The sequence below is a fragment of the Carex rostrata genome, chromosome 34, assembly GCF_964058835.1.
Source record: "Carex rostrata chromosome 34, lpCarRost1.2, whole genome shotgun sequence".
Classification (NCBI taxonomy): Eukaryota; Viridiplantae; Streptophyta; class Magnoliopsida; order Poales; family Cyperaceae; genus Carex; species Carex rostrata.
The window spans coordinates 4,843,048-4,856,749 of record NC_135951.1 but is presented as its reverse complement, the minus strand read 5'-3'; the positions used below and the strand labels follow the sequence as shown (position 1 = coordinate 4,856,749).

At 34.1% G+C, this 13,702-nt stretch overlaps 1 protein-coding gene and 1 long non-coding RNA gene across 2 annotated transcripts; one reads left to right on the top strand and one right to left on the bottom strand.

Annotated features, from left to right (window-relative positions):
- The first annotated feature begins 480 nt into the window (after window positions 1-480).
- LOC144549192 (uncharacterized) lies at window positions 481-1,869 on the top strand. Its single transcript, XR_013509618.1, has 4 exons — window positions 481-567; window positions 914-983; window positions 1,345-1,407; window positions 1,535-1,869. It is a non-coding gene; the product is annotated as an uncharacterized LOC144549192 (long non-coding RNA).
- A 2,065-nt stretch (window positions 1,870-3,934) lies between these two features.
- Window positions 3,935-8,598, bottom strand: LOC144548886 (uncharacterized). The gene is made up of 4 exons (XM_078297596.1): window positions 8,388-8,598; window positions 6,337-7,758; window positions 4,579-5,435; window positions 3,935-4,414 (listed from the first exon to the last, which is right to left on the bottom strand). The coding sequence occupies exons 1-4, from the start codon at window positions 8,596-8,598 to the stop codon at window positions 3,935-3,937; spliced, it is 2,970 nt and encodes a 989-aa protein (XP_078153722.1).
- Between the last annotated feature and the right edge of the window lie 5,104 nt (window positions 8,599-13,702).

Here is a 13,702-nt window from a genome sequence, read left to right as displayed (position 1 = left end):
TAAACTCACAGCTTGAGCATCTCCAAGCCAAATATGTCGGGATTGGCTATGTTGACCAGGGTCGATTAATTGTAAGCATCATTTCCTTCATCTCCTTCTAAATTTTCAATTTCTTACCAGCATTTACTAAGGATTTTTTTCTTTTTCTTTTTCTTTCTTTCGGCGAACAATCCAATATATTTATTCTTACTTGCCAACAGAACCCAAGTTTTTTAAATGTTTCGGTCACCAAAGATACTTCAAGATAATTGTAGCAAAACCCCAACAGTTACATTACTGTGATGATAAACTGTATATTTTTTATGGATTTTGAACTAGGTTTTAATTTTGAAGGTGGAACTAGTATATGTTAAAAATAATCTTTGTCATGCACCTATATGATGTATCCATTTAATTTAAGGGAAATTGGAGAACTGACTTCAAAATTACTCGTTTGATTTGGATATTGAATATCTTACTATACATCTTTTGTTACTGGACAGGTTCAACTAAAGCTGCATCAAAGGAATTTCAAAAGATTGATCAGTTATTTAATGTCCATGTTGACAAATCCTCTGGCACAATTGAGTGAGTTTCAAAATTTTCTGGTAAATTTGTATGGTGTAACATAGTGATAAAGTTAGTTATTTTAGATTAAGGATCTCTATGTTTCATAATGTGAGTTGTAAATTTTCATTTGGATAACGGAAAAAAAAGTCCAATCTGATACTGCTTATTGAAGAGGCAGCAATTATTGACTCACTTCAATTATTTGTTTTCTTTAATATATTCATTACCAAGTACATAATATGCTAATATGCTAATTTTGATTATGTTTTATACCATGTATTTAATTTAACCTGCAAAAGCTAATGTTTAAAATATTTTAATTTTACATTTTCTAATGTGTATTTTTATTTACACAACAACCCAGAGGGAATAGAACAACTTTGTTCCAGTTTGGAGGTCGATTATACTGATGTCAGAATCCTTATGCTTGCATGGTAAGTTTACTACACTTATTTTTTTTGCATGCTAGTCAGATCAGATTCTGTTACCACATAAATTAAACCCAAAATTGATTTTTGGTTGATATTTTATCGATCATTTTTTGTTCTGTGTTTGCATGTTTTAAGTTGAAAACTTAGATATCTTGTTAAACTCATTACTGTTACTATAACAGTTGCCATATTTTATCGATCACATCGATTGGACTTATGCACTAGCTACCACTTATGAACCAACCGCTGATGGTATAGTAGGAAATATGGGTTAGGTGCATGGTCCCACCTTTCAACTGATGGTAGTCACAGCTAATAACTTCAGATAAAAATCTAAGTGATTTTAATGTTACAAATCTGACAGGATGGTCTCACTTCTCAACCATCTCAAGAAGTACCCTCACAGTTGGAATTGGAATTCAATCAGGTAAGTACTTTTACAATGTTGGTTGTACAGTGCACTTATTTAAGTTATTTTGTGGCTTCAACTGCATAAATAATTGTTATAAGTTATAACAATAACATGTTCTAATATAACAATTTGATATACATAGGATGCTGCTGGTTCTATACAACCAAATCAGGGGCCTTTCCAAGCATTGCTGAGTTCTCAGAATGTACAAGAAATTGCTGGACATGATGCCGCAATGTCTGATTGGTTGGCCAATCAACCTTCAACATGAAGCAGGGAGGTCTAGTGTGGTTGGCAATAGTAAGGGTAAATTATTTTGGTAATATTTTGGGTATATTTTGCAAACTCAGTGGGGATTTGTTTTATTTTGTTAATGCTTGAAAGGTAGGTATATTTTGGTTATATATAGAAGTTACTCTTCTTATCTTCTTATCTTGGTAACTGATTGAAAGGTGATGTTTTACTGTATTTATAATGTTGAAAAATTGTATGATGACTATAGTCTTCTGGTTATATATCGAAGTTAATTACTCTTTTTATCTTGTTCATTGTTTTCTATGGATGTACTCTTCTATGTGTTATATGTAAATTTTGTTGAATGGTAATCTGGAAATTGGTAAACAACACTGGATTGGTACCATATTGGTACAGGGAGGGAGGATTGTAAAATTGGATTATGCTTTATTGCCTCCAGTTAGCTCATTTTAGACGTCGCTATTTCCACGCAAATATTGGTAACTTATGTGCATGCAAAAAGTGCAAATCAATCATATCCCTACATTGCTGTCATCCATGTAATAACTACATATTCCTCTCATGTTATAACGAAATCATCTCCCATGCAAATAAACATATGGGGCCCACGTTAACTAACCTTGCAAATAATCAAGTAGGTCCCACGTTATCTATCCTTGCATATAGTCTAGTGGGTCCCGTGTTCCTTTGCCTTGCATATACTATGGTGGGACCCACGTCCGCTCCTTGCAAATAGTATGATGGGACCCGCACTCTATTCCCTTGCATATACTCCAAACTGGGTCAACTCTCGAAGTAGTTGCATGGTTAGTTATTGCATGACAAGTCTCATGTAACAGACTTTTTGCATGGCTGCCCTTGTAAATACTGACTATTTGTATGGAAGGCATTTGCATGGTTGCACTTGCATGTCTAAGGCCATGCAAAAAGCCATTTCGGGGCTTGTTGCATGTCAAAGGCCATGCAACAAGCCATTTTCGTTGTCATGCAATAAACGATTATTCTAGTAGTGTAATAAAAGGAAAGCTCATAAATATGTCATTAAAGAATGAGCTTTACATTTGTATGAAAATATGTTGGTCCATTTTTTTTATCGTTAAATAATTATCTTTTTCATTGGTCTAAATTTTTTAATTAAAATATGTCATTTTGTATGAGATTTTTGTTTTTTCTTATAATGTCCTCTATTGTAATCAAGGTTCTAAATAGCGTTTATCGCGTCATAGCGGGAAGCCAAAAAAAAAAGCTATAGCGAAAGCTATGCCACATAGCGTTTTTTTATTTTTATAAAAATTATATCATATATTTGTACTAAATATCAACATTATCTAAGTCTCATAGAATAATAAATAACATCAAATTGATTAAAAAATTATAGTATTCATATTGAACCAATACAAAGTCCAAATTGCGACTCAAAATATCCATAGTATTACTAATATCATAAACTATCGATCTTTTTCTATTCAAAATATATTCAGCATCATGACATATCTATCTTTTTTCTATTTAAATTTCAAAATAACCTAGACATCATGGCATAATTAATTATCTTAATCTATTCAAAATATTCAAACTACCATATAGTAAGTATCATTTTGTTACTTCAAGAAATATCTTAATATATTTAATATAAGTCTTTATTTAAAGCCCATATAAATTAAAAAAAGAAAAAAAAAAGCTCATGTTACATAGCGCGCTGTAGCTTCCTTATTTGATCTCATTTAATAATTAATAATTTTTTTATCAAAATAATAATTAATAATTTAATATAAAGCTTAGTATGTCAATTATAAAAACAAATCACAGTTAAAATCCAATCTGAGCCTTTATTTAAAGCTCATATAAATTGAAAAAAAAAAAAACATGTTGCATAGCGGGCACTATTTGCGCTACACGCTATGCGCTATAGCGGACCGCTATTACCGCTATAGCGTCTGTAGCTCAAATAGCGTGTTTTAATTGTATAGCTTAGCGTTTAGGGTCCAAAAATGCTATAGCGCGCTATTTAGAACACTGATTGTAATGCACGTGCACAATACTTGTAAATGATTAAGGAGTCAATATAATTTACTGAATTATTTTGAAATAAAAAAACAAATAGATTTTCGAGGATGACACATTCTTATCTTGAATCTATTCATGATATTCATATTTTGTATTTTTATTACATGAAAAATACTCACAAATTCCACATTCATATATGTTGCACCAATAAAGGATTGTACCCTTCAGAAGACATGATGATCTCAGAATACATTCATATATGCTGCATCACAGAATACAGTCACACTAAGTAAATTACTTTACCTTTACCTTTGGTGTTTTCAAGCTGCTTTTTCTTATCATTAATGTCTTCTATCCCGGCATGATGATCTATGTCCAGCCATTCAATGACCTTATCTGCAGCCTCCTCCAACGCTCTCTTGTCCGAAGCAGACACACTAGGATCTCTAGCTTTGGCTTTCACTTCGTAGGCCAAATTCTCAAGATGATTCAGTGCAACAGCCCTCGCCTTGTTCTCCTCGTCAAGTTTTTTATAACGATCTGCTGTTTCCTTCATTTCCTTAATCTCCTCTGTTGACAGGCTGCCATTATTCTCCAACCCAAACGACAAGGATGTAACATCTTGGAGCTCGGATATGTTAAACTTCTCACAGTGTATGTCGTCGTTACCACTTAAAATGGCAGCTTGAACAGCAGCACCGTAGACAATTGCTTCATCAGGATTCATGCTCTGGCAGAGCTCCTTCCCATTAAAGAACTCCTGCAATTGTAAATTTGTAATGATCAACAAGCACATTAATTAGCTTCACTATACAGTGTGGATATTATTGATTTTATCCCTACTACTTTGCACATTAGCTAAATTCATTTAGTGATTAATTAATATGTAGAAAAAGCATGCATGATGCAACAAATTAAATTTACCTGTAGAACCTGCTGCATCTTGGGAATTCTTGTGGATCCGCCAACCAAAACAACCTCATCTATGCGGCTCGTGTTCATTTTGGCATCTTCTAAGCATCTCTTCACACAGCTGATGCTTCTTTCAAAAAGACTCTTGTTAAGTTCCTCAAATTCTTCCCTGGTTATAACACTATAAAAATCAAACCCTTTATCTAAGGCATCAATTTCCACCACAGTTTCGGCAATAGTTGAGAGGACTCTTTTTGCCTTCTCACAAGCTGCTCTTAGCCTTCTAAGAGACGTTGGTTTCTTACTAATGTCTCTTTCCTTCTCCTTCATGATTTCAACAAAGTGACACACCATGTTGTTGTCAAATTCTTCACCACCCAGTTCAGTGTCGCCAACAACAGCCTGGACTCTAATGGTGCCCTCATTAATTGTTACAATTGACACATTAAGATTTCCACCACCAAGGTCAAAAATTAACAATGTTTTCTCTCTAGAGCTTTTGGCACTAACTTTTTGCAAAAAGTAAGCAATTGCTGCGGCGGTCGGTTCATCGAGTAGTTGCATCACATTAAGGCCTGCAATGTCTCCAGCATCCTTGATTGCTCGTCTCTGAGAATCACTGAAGCAAGCAGGGACACTGACAACAGCCTTTGTCACTACCTTAGTCATGAGGTGGGCCTCAACAATCTCTTTCATCTTTGCAAGGATCGTAGCAGCGATTTCCTCTGGTGCGAAGAGCTTCTCCTCATTCTTGTATTGGACAGATATGATGGACCTATTTTTACCGTCACACTGAATTTTAAACGGTAGAGATTCGTTATCTTTCTGGATTGACTGATCGTAGCATCTACCGATCAAACGCTTGATATCTACAAAAGAAGTTATATTTTTAAGTCTAAAAGAATGCACTGAAATGATCTAGAAAATCTTAATTAATCAAGTAAAAATAATTGAGCCTGCGGCAGTCACATGGCAAACAACAGTGCAGATCCAAAATGAATAACAATGGTATTGTAAATAGTTTGGAAGCTAAAGGTAGTAAACCATAGGTTATTTTGTTGAATTATAAACTTAATTTTTTGTAATAAAATTAGGTTTATTTAGAAATATAAATAAAATTCCTTTGAATTCTACCGTGGAGAAAATTTGAGACTGACTAAAGAGGGATTTTAAAAGGGCAGATGTGGGTCAATCTTGGTGTATGACCTATGGATTTAAAGGGGCAGATGTGGGTCAATCTTCAAAACTAGCCTCGCTCTAGCCCTTCAATGGTGTAGGCCGCTTCCAATCCCGCCACCACTCTCTATCTTCTCTCTTCTACAATCATACTAATCCCCCCTTACTACCTCCTATAGAAATATAAATAAAGTTAGTTGGTGTTTGCAGTGTCAAAGATTGACCCACATCTCACCCACATCTGTAATAAAGTCAGTTGGAGTTCCCTATAGATGAAGGGACTTCAGAAATTTAGTATTATAAGAAGTATTCTGTTGTTATAAGAGAGAATATTAGGATTTAAGAAAATATTGAGAGATTAGTGAGAGAATATGTAAGAGAATATTAAGAGGTGATAATAGCTAGAAAGTAGTTTGTTTGTATCCACCTAAAGAAAGTTGTTATATCCACCATTTATTTTTCATCTGATTTGTTATCCACAACAACTCAAAACTTTCTTTGACACTGTTTGAGCTGAGCACCACCTAACGCATGAGCATATTCTCAAAATAAGTTTTAAAGAAGAAAAATCAGTGAGAGATGTAGAGGTCATACTGGGAATGGTGTTTTCAGGGTCGGTCGTGGCTTGCTCCCTCTGGACCTTATCACCAATCAGCCGACCAGTATCAGTGAAAGCCACGGCTGAATAGGTTAAGCGGCTTCCGTATTCGTTTTCAATGACCCTGACACAATTTTGTTGCCACACTGCTACGGATGAGTAGGTTGTGCCGAAATCGATCCCGATAGCATATTCTTCCGGTTCTTTATACATGCTCGGAAGCTTACCCTTGGCATTTTCTTTGTACCGAAAGGCTTCCTGCACTAGCTTTGAAGAATCCTGGATGTTATTGTCAGTTATGGTGATGCTATTCTTTATTTTACTACAAATATCCTTAGCCATAACCGTGAGAGTACCATTTTCATGTATTTGAAAGGAAACGTTGACTTTACAGCTTTCATCAGGAAATGTAGAGAGCTCAAATGCACCAAGTAAATTGTTCTCGATGATCTGCTCATCCTCATAAACCTCGAATAATTTTGTCATACCGTTACATGGACAAAAGCGTTTTTTCATTATGGTGGGAATAGCAGTGTTTTTTGGAACGCAAACAGCTATCTTCCCTAGTGGACATTGTATGCCAAGAGAAAAAGGTGTAATATCGCACAGAGACAAACTATAAACTCTTTTGTTATCCTTAACACTGCAAAAGAATGCTTGCATGGCTACTCCATATGCTGTAATTTCTTCTAATTGCTCGCTTACTTTCAACTCCTTGCGTTTGAAATACTGATCGATATAAGATAGTAACAAGGGAAACCTTATGAACTCATCAGCAAGAATAACCTCATCTACCATATTTGCATCCATGTTGGCTTCTTTGAGGCACGTATCTGTAAGAATTTTAACGAAATGATCTACGTTGGTGCTGTTAAAGTCTAATCTAGGAAGGTGAACGTTCCCTGCAGTGGCTCGTACTTGGCACATGTGCTCTTTGATGGTTACTACCACGACATCAAGAGTTTCTGCCCCAACATGATATATAATCATGTTATACTCAGGCTCACCCAACACTAAAGAAAGCACCTTAGATTTATATGTCTTGGAGCTTTGAGACTGCATTTCTATGCCATAGAACAAAGCACTAGCTGCTGGAGCACTAATAATTTGCATAAAATTAAGTCCGGCAATCATGCCAGCTTTTTTGATCGCTTGCCGTTGTTTATAGTTGAAATGAATTGGAACAGTTATCACAGCATCTTTGATTATGGCACCAAGGTTTTGCTGAGCATTCTCTTTCATTTGCATCAGGATCATCGATAAGATCTCCACTGGTGTGAACTGCCATAACTTGCTTTTCCAGCGTACCTCTACCAGCAACCTATCATCTGGACTGGCTTTAACTTGGAATGGCCACAACCTAATGCCATTTTGAACCGAAGGATCAGAGTATCGCCTACCAATTAAACGAGTGACATCTGTTTCATAAAGATAAAAATATATCAGTAGTTACGACTTGTGATTTTATATGTTGTATTATGTACTTATGTTATTATTTTACCATTTCAACATAAGGCTCAAAGGTGAGGATAAATATTAATAGTGAAATAGGGTTATTGCTTTCTTCAGTTAATTGAAAGAAGAAAATTTAAAGATGAGAACTGATAAACCATATTAAAAGTAAATACATCACTACAATTACAAGAGAACAGAGAAATAAAAATTAATGCTACTTATGAAAGCAAATGTACGAGTTACAACCTTGAAATGATCAGCAGTTGATTAAAGTGATGTTGCAATTCTAATCAAACAGTCCCTTAAATATTATAGATAAAGTATCTCTGGCTAATGTCTGGATCAAAAAATCAATACATCTTCCTGGGTCAACCCACAAATCAATTTTTGTTAACTACGTACGCTAGTAATCAACAACAGAGTGATCGATCATTAGATTTGGAGGACATTCAAGATTAAAAAAGTAAATGAGAGAAATAATTTCCTTCATTTATATTTGTTCGTTTGCCTATGTTTCAAAATTCAAATCATACACTGGAAAACAGAGACGATTAAAGTAAAATAGTGGTCATATGCAAATTAAACGGCTGACCAAAAATGGTATTGGTTGGGTTGTTTGGAGCCTGCTTTTTGGCTGCTTCGCCGACAAGTAACCCTGAGTTGGTGAAAGCCACGTAGATCGGCATGGAAGAGTAGCCATGATCATCGGGGATCATTCTCCACTTGCTGCCATCATAGACAGAGACACGCAGGTCGGTGGTGCCCAGGTCGATTCCGATGGGAGGCCCCTTCCGCTGCTCCATTTGATATTTGATCCTGAATTAAAACTAATTAGTCAACGCTATAAGATCTTGGTGGTGCTGGTGCGCTTTACTTTTTAGTTTGAGCTCAGAAGACGTTTCCATCTGAATGATAATTAAACGGAAAGGTTAGGTTGACCATCTCCTAGTCAACTCGATCTCTCATCCCATAAAAACTCGCCAATTCGTCCCCTAGTTTTCCAAAAAAGAACAGAAATCAATTTCCCGTTTAAACTTAAAGTCGATTATAATAAATAATAATTAAAGAGAGATAGTACACTATCCTAATTAAATTAGAAGAAATAATAAAATTATATAAATGAAAATGTTGATGATGTGAATTTACGGATGATCTTAGTGATTTTTTTCCCAATCATGAGAAATGTTCATATTCTATGTTTAAACTTTTACCACAATTAACTACATGATTCGCAATGCGGATAAAAAACTACGTAGCAATTTAATTAAGTCAATTAAATTTGAATCATATATATATATATATATAAGTTGCGGTTTTAATTATGTTATGGTCATGAATGGTAAAAGTATATAATTTTATATATGGTGAAAATGAAAATGAAAAGTCTCCTAGCTTGATCGCATGTTGCACGTTCTTCTTTTAGAGTTGTCATTATTATTTAATTAGTTTCGGATTTCTACAATGAAAGGTTCGCACATAAAAAAAAAATAAAAAAAATACCATAGATAATATAGAAAATCCTGGAAAATTAAATAACACATTCCTTTTTTTTAATACCTTTTGACAACTATGAAAGAAAAATGGATGTACCAAACATATAAATGTACGCAAGCTATTGCTTATACATGTATTCACGCGCATATACTCTCAAAAACTTCAAAATTACGTATTTCCCTCTCTAAACTTGAAAACCTCACAAATTTACCCATTTTATTGTCATTTATATTAAAACTCATTTTAAATTTATAAAATACCCATTTTACTCTTTATTAAAAGCATAAAACACCCATCGTACTCAAATTTGAATATGAAGGGTTCCTCCACTGTCCCATCTACACACACCGCATTAAGATCTGTGAGCATCATTTCAATATACGTGCGTGTTCGCTTCAACATTCGTGTTGATCTATCAAGCTTAAAGCAAATCTGATCCGTACGCATCACATTAAGATCTTCATGTTGCTTCAATATCTGTGTGTTCGCTTCAAGATTCGTGCTGATCTAGCACGCGCATATCTTAAAGCAGCTCGGATGGTAGAGAAATCCTTTGGAATTGAAATTTGAGTTTCATGGGTGTTTTAGGCTTTTGATAAAGGGTAAAATATATATTTTATATATTTAGAATGAGTTTTAATATAAAAGACAAAAAAATAAGTAAATTTGTGAGTTTTTAAAATTTAGAAAGGAAACATGTAATTTTAAAATTTATAGGGGGCATACGTAATTTTGAAGTTTTGGAGGTGTATATGTAAATTCCCTCTCCCTCCCCCCTCTTTTTTGAAAGACTTGATAGGAGCTACCAAGTGTCCCCCTTTTATTTTTACTTTTTCATTTTTCATGTATGGTCCCAATAGTAGGTAAGGTTGCATTCCACAAAATTATTTTAAACGCTGTGAATAATGTTATATTTAAAAAAGCTTGATAAGCGAAGAAACATATGGACTTGTACAAATTTGTATCAGTGCTGTAAAAAATAACCGCGTTTAACTTGAGTAATGGCCAATTAGTCGATGGTAGTGATGAAACCATTACAAAAGAGTTGTCGGAAGGTTGTTTGCAAAAGAAACCGACTAATCGATTGATTTGTCTGATTAATCGTTCATTTTCTGTTTAGACGATCAATTAGTCAGACATTTTTATTATTATTTTTTGTATTTATCTGTTATATGTATATAATATACTTTTTCTTGTCTTATATGCACCTTTTCTGGATAACAATTTCATGTAAAATAATTAATTAACAAAAATAAAATACGTCTATTTGATGAGCTTGATTCGTGAGAGTTTCATTTCCATACCCTTACGAATATAACTTATCAAATAAATTTATTTTAATTTAGTATCCTTGTTAATTAATTAAGGATGAACTAAATATGATATTTGTTGACTTAGATAAAAGCGTATAACAAAGTATTAAGAAAAGTCATATATATGGTGGGCTCTTGAAAAGAAGAAAGTTATAACAAACATCATGTGGTTTGTATCCGCAAGGCTTTTTAGATGTTCTCTTTTCTGTTTTCTTCATGCTATTATTGTTTATTGAACTTCACTTCAAAATAAAATATTTATTTCAAAATAATTTGAAATTTTATGAAAAAATTATGGTTAACTAAAATTTGGATGTCAAACTGTAACACCCGAAATTTTATTATTTTTCTAAAATATATTTGGACTTATTTATAAATATGAAAACTTAAAAGGTTTAAATGTAAAAGAAAAGAAAAGGCAAGGTGGCACTAGGTGCCACGCGGCTTATGCATGGTAAGGATATAACCCAACCGACTTTGGGGAAAGGTGTAGGTCCGATGTCCATCGGACCTAGTTTGGTTCCGATGGACAGATCTACCGTCTAATTTGCTTCAAGATTTGTGCGCACGAATATTAAAGCAGACGCGAAAGTTCTGGCGCGAATCCTAAAGCTAATCCGACAGTGAGTGAACCCGTTGGAACCAAAGTAGGTCCAATGCCCATCGAACCTACTCTGTTTCCCCGACTTTGACCATTCGAATCCCCTAAATATAGTTCCTCTCTCTCCTTTCTAAATTCATGAGAGGAAAAATAATAATAATGGAAACAGAAGATGAAAAAAGAGAAGAGTAAAAAAGAAAGGAAATTGGAAAAATAAAAGAAATATTTTTAAATATTTATTATTGTTTGATTGCATGTCCAATTGAAATTCTGACTACGTCGCGTTGATTCTGAACAGGCCATGGAATTTTATTTGGATGATTGATTGGGTATTGAATTTGGTAATCGGATTATGATAGTATATTTAACTGGAATATGGGGTCTAGATACCGAAATTGTTTTAGATGAGCTGGAATACTGGAAATCGCCTGTTTCAGGGATTCCAACTGAAATGAAAGTGTTGTTATTGAAAACCTAGACTCAATTGATATTATCGGTTAAATATGCATACGTAATTTGATATTTAATTGTGGGGATTAATCCAATCATATTGAAATAGTTGTTTACTGTTATTAAGTCAATTATAAAGAAACTGCGTCGTTAAATAACTGGTTACTGAGCTTTGTAGCTGACTCCGTATTGTTTTTGTTTTTTTTTCTGCTACGACTTCGGTTGACAGGACGACGGATGGTTGCGAGGGTGTCGTTCTGTCGCGTCGCGTGTCCGGCCCGGCCGCCAGGGCGTGACACAGACAAATATATTTTTATAAGAACTATATATATTATAAAAAATATAACATGATAATTGCGTGAACATTTCGTCCACAAAATATAAACATATGTCATTTCTTCAATGATAAGAGAGTATGAAAAATTAAAAGTCCTCCAATCGTAATAAATAAGTGGGGATAATATAATCGGATGGATGAGATTCACCACCAGAATCTGGGGTACATTCGCGCGTGGTTATCAAAAGGGCCTACTTCATTGATAATCTCACGCGGGAAGTTTTCTCTGTACAGTCAACTATGTTGTATGGATACGGGTACGGGTATCGTATTGGATACGATCACTACTACAAAAATGGTCATTGTACACTGCACATTGTACACAGATTTGATAATTTTACCTAAAAACCGTGGAGAAATTGTAATTTTTTGGAAGCCCGAAATATCTGTGGGATCTCTACACGGATGTTTATTAAAGAATCAGTGTAGAAAGACTTGAGAGAGCTACACGGACGTTTATTAGGAACTGTACACGGATTATTATTTAAATAACAGTGTAGAAAGCTTTAAGAGAGCTACACGGATATTTATTAAAGAACCGTGTAGAAAGGTAACAATTGTACACGGATGTTTGTTTAAATAGCAGTGTAGAAAACTTGAGAGAGCAACACAGACGTTTAATAAAGAGCCGTGTAGAAAGGTGAAAATTGTACACGGTTTTTTGTTTAAATAACAGTATAGAAAGCCTTGAGAGAGCTACACGGATTTTTAAGTAAAAAATCCGTGTAGAAAGGTTATTCTAGGGTTTTGGTTATATAAAAGACCTTCTTCTAGCAGCGCCGTTTTGATCAATTAATACTCTCTCTCTCTCTCCTTCCAGAAGTGTCATTCTGATTTCTGTGCACAAAGAGCTAGGATCTGAGATCTTTGAAGTTAATTTGTATTTCTCCTCTCTATCTTGCTAAGCTTAGTCATGTATATATATATATTTCTCTTTTCTGTTACTAGCTTATTATTGCTTATTTAGGTCAATTATTAATTAATGCATGCATTCTTGATTTGTTAAGATAATGTAAATAATTAGTGTAATGTGGACCATTTTTTGAAAGTGAGAAGTAAAGAAAACGCCTAAGGTCTCCATCATCAGATCTGAGAAAAACCGTTGAAGATCAGTACTAACGCTTTCGCCTAAAGATGTCTGCACTTCAGAACTGTAAGATTTAAATTACTTTGTTATTTTATTTTGAATTTACAGATTCTGGATTGCTTGTGTTTTTTTAATTGCAAAACACGTCATGAATTATTAAGACTATCATTTGGTATCAGAGCCATCGTAAATTCATATAAGATGCAATAATTTTTTTTTACGAAATTGATTTTCAATGGTTCGTATAAAAGCTAGACAGATTCAACTAATTTTATATATAAATATTTTCTTATAATTTTGGATGAAAATTTTAAAGGAGAATTTTTATTCCCTATTATGTATGCACATATATGTTGATCAATGGATTCTTATTGGAGATGCAATATGTTGGAGACCTTTAACCAAGAGGCATCATGTCATGGATCACATGGGAGCTCCTTTTTTGATATGTTGGATCTAATACGTCTTAGTTTGTATGAAATTTTGGTCCAAACTAGATCATAACCAAGAGTTTTGGCAATTTGAGCCCAACTTAATGAATTTTGGGCCAAAGCTTGATCATGTGATTACTAAGTGGTAAGGATATAACTTTTATACAAACATTGTATTGGATCCTGAGGAGTAT

Coding starts and splice junctions, on each gene's coding strand:
- LOC144548886 (XM_078297596.1), bottom strand. CDS start 8,598: ATGGAGCAGCGGAAGGGGCCTCCCATCGGAATCGACCTGGGCACCACC. Junction 7,759..8,387: donor CCCAACCAATACCATTTTTG/GTCAGCCGTTTA, acceptor TTTATGAAACAG/ATGTCACTCGTTTAATTGGT. Junction 4,415..4,578: donor AGATGCAGCAGGTTCTACAG/GTAAATTTAATT, acceptor TTACAATTGCAG/GAGTTCTTTAATGGGAAGGA.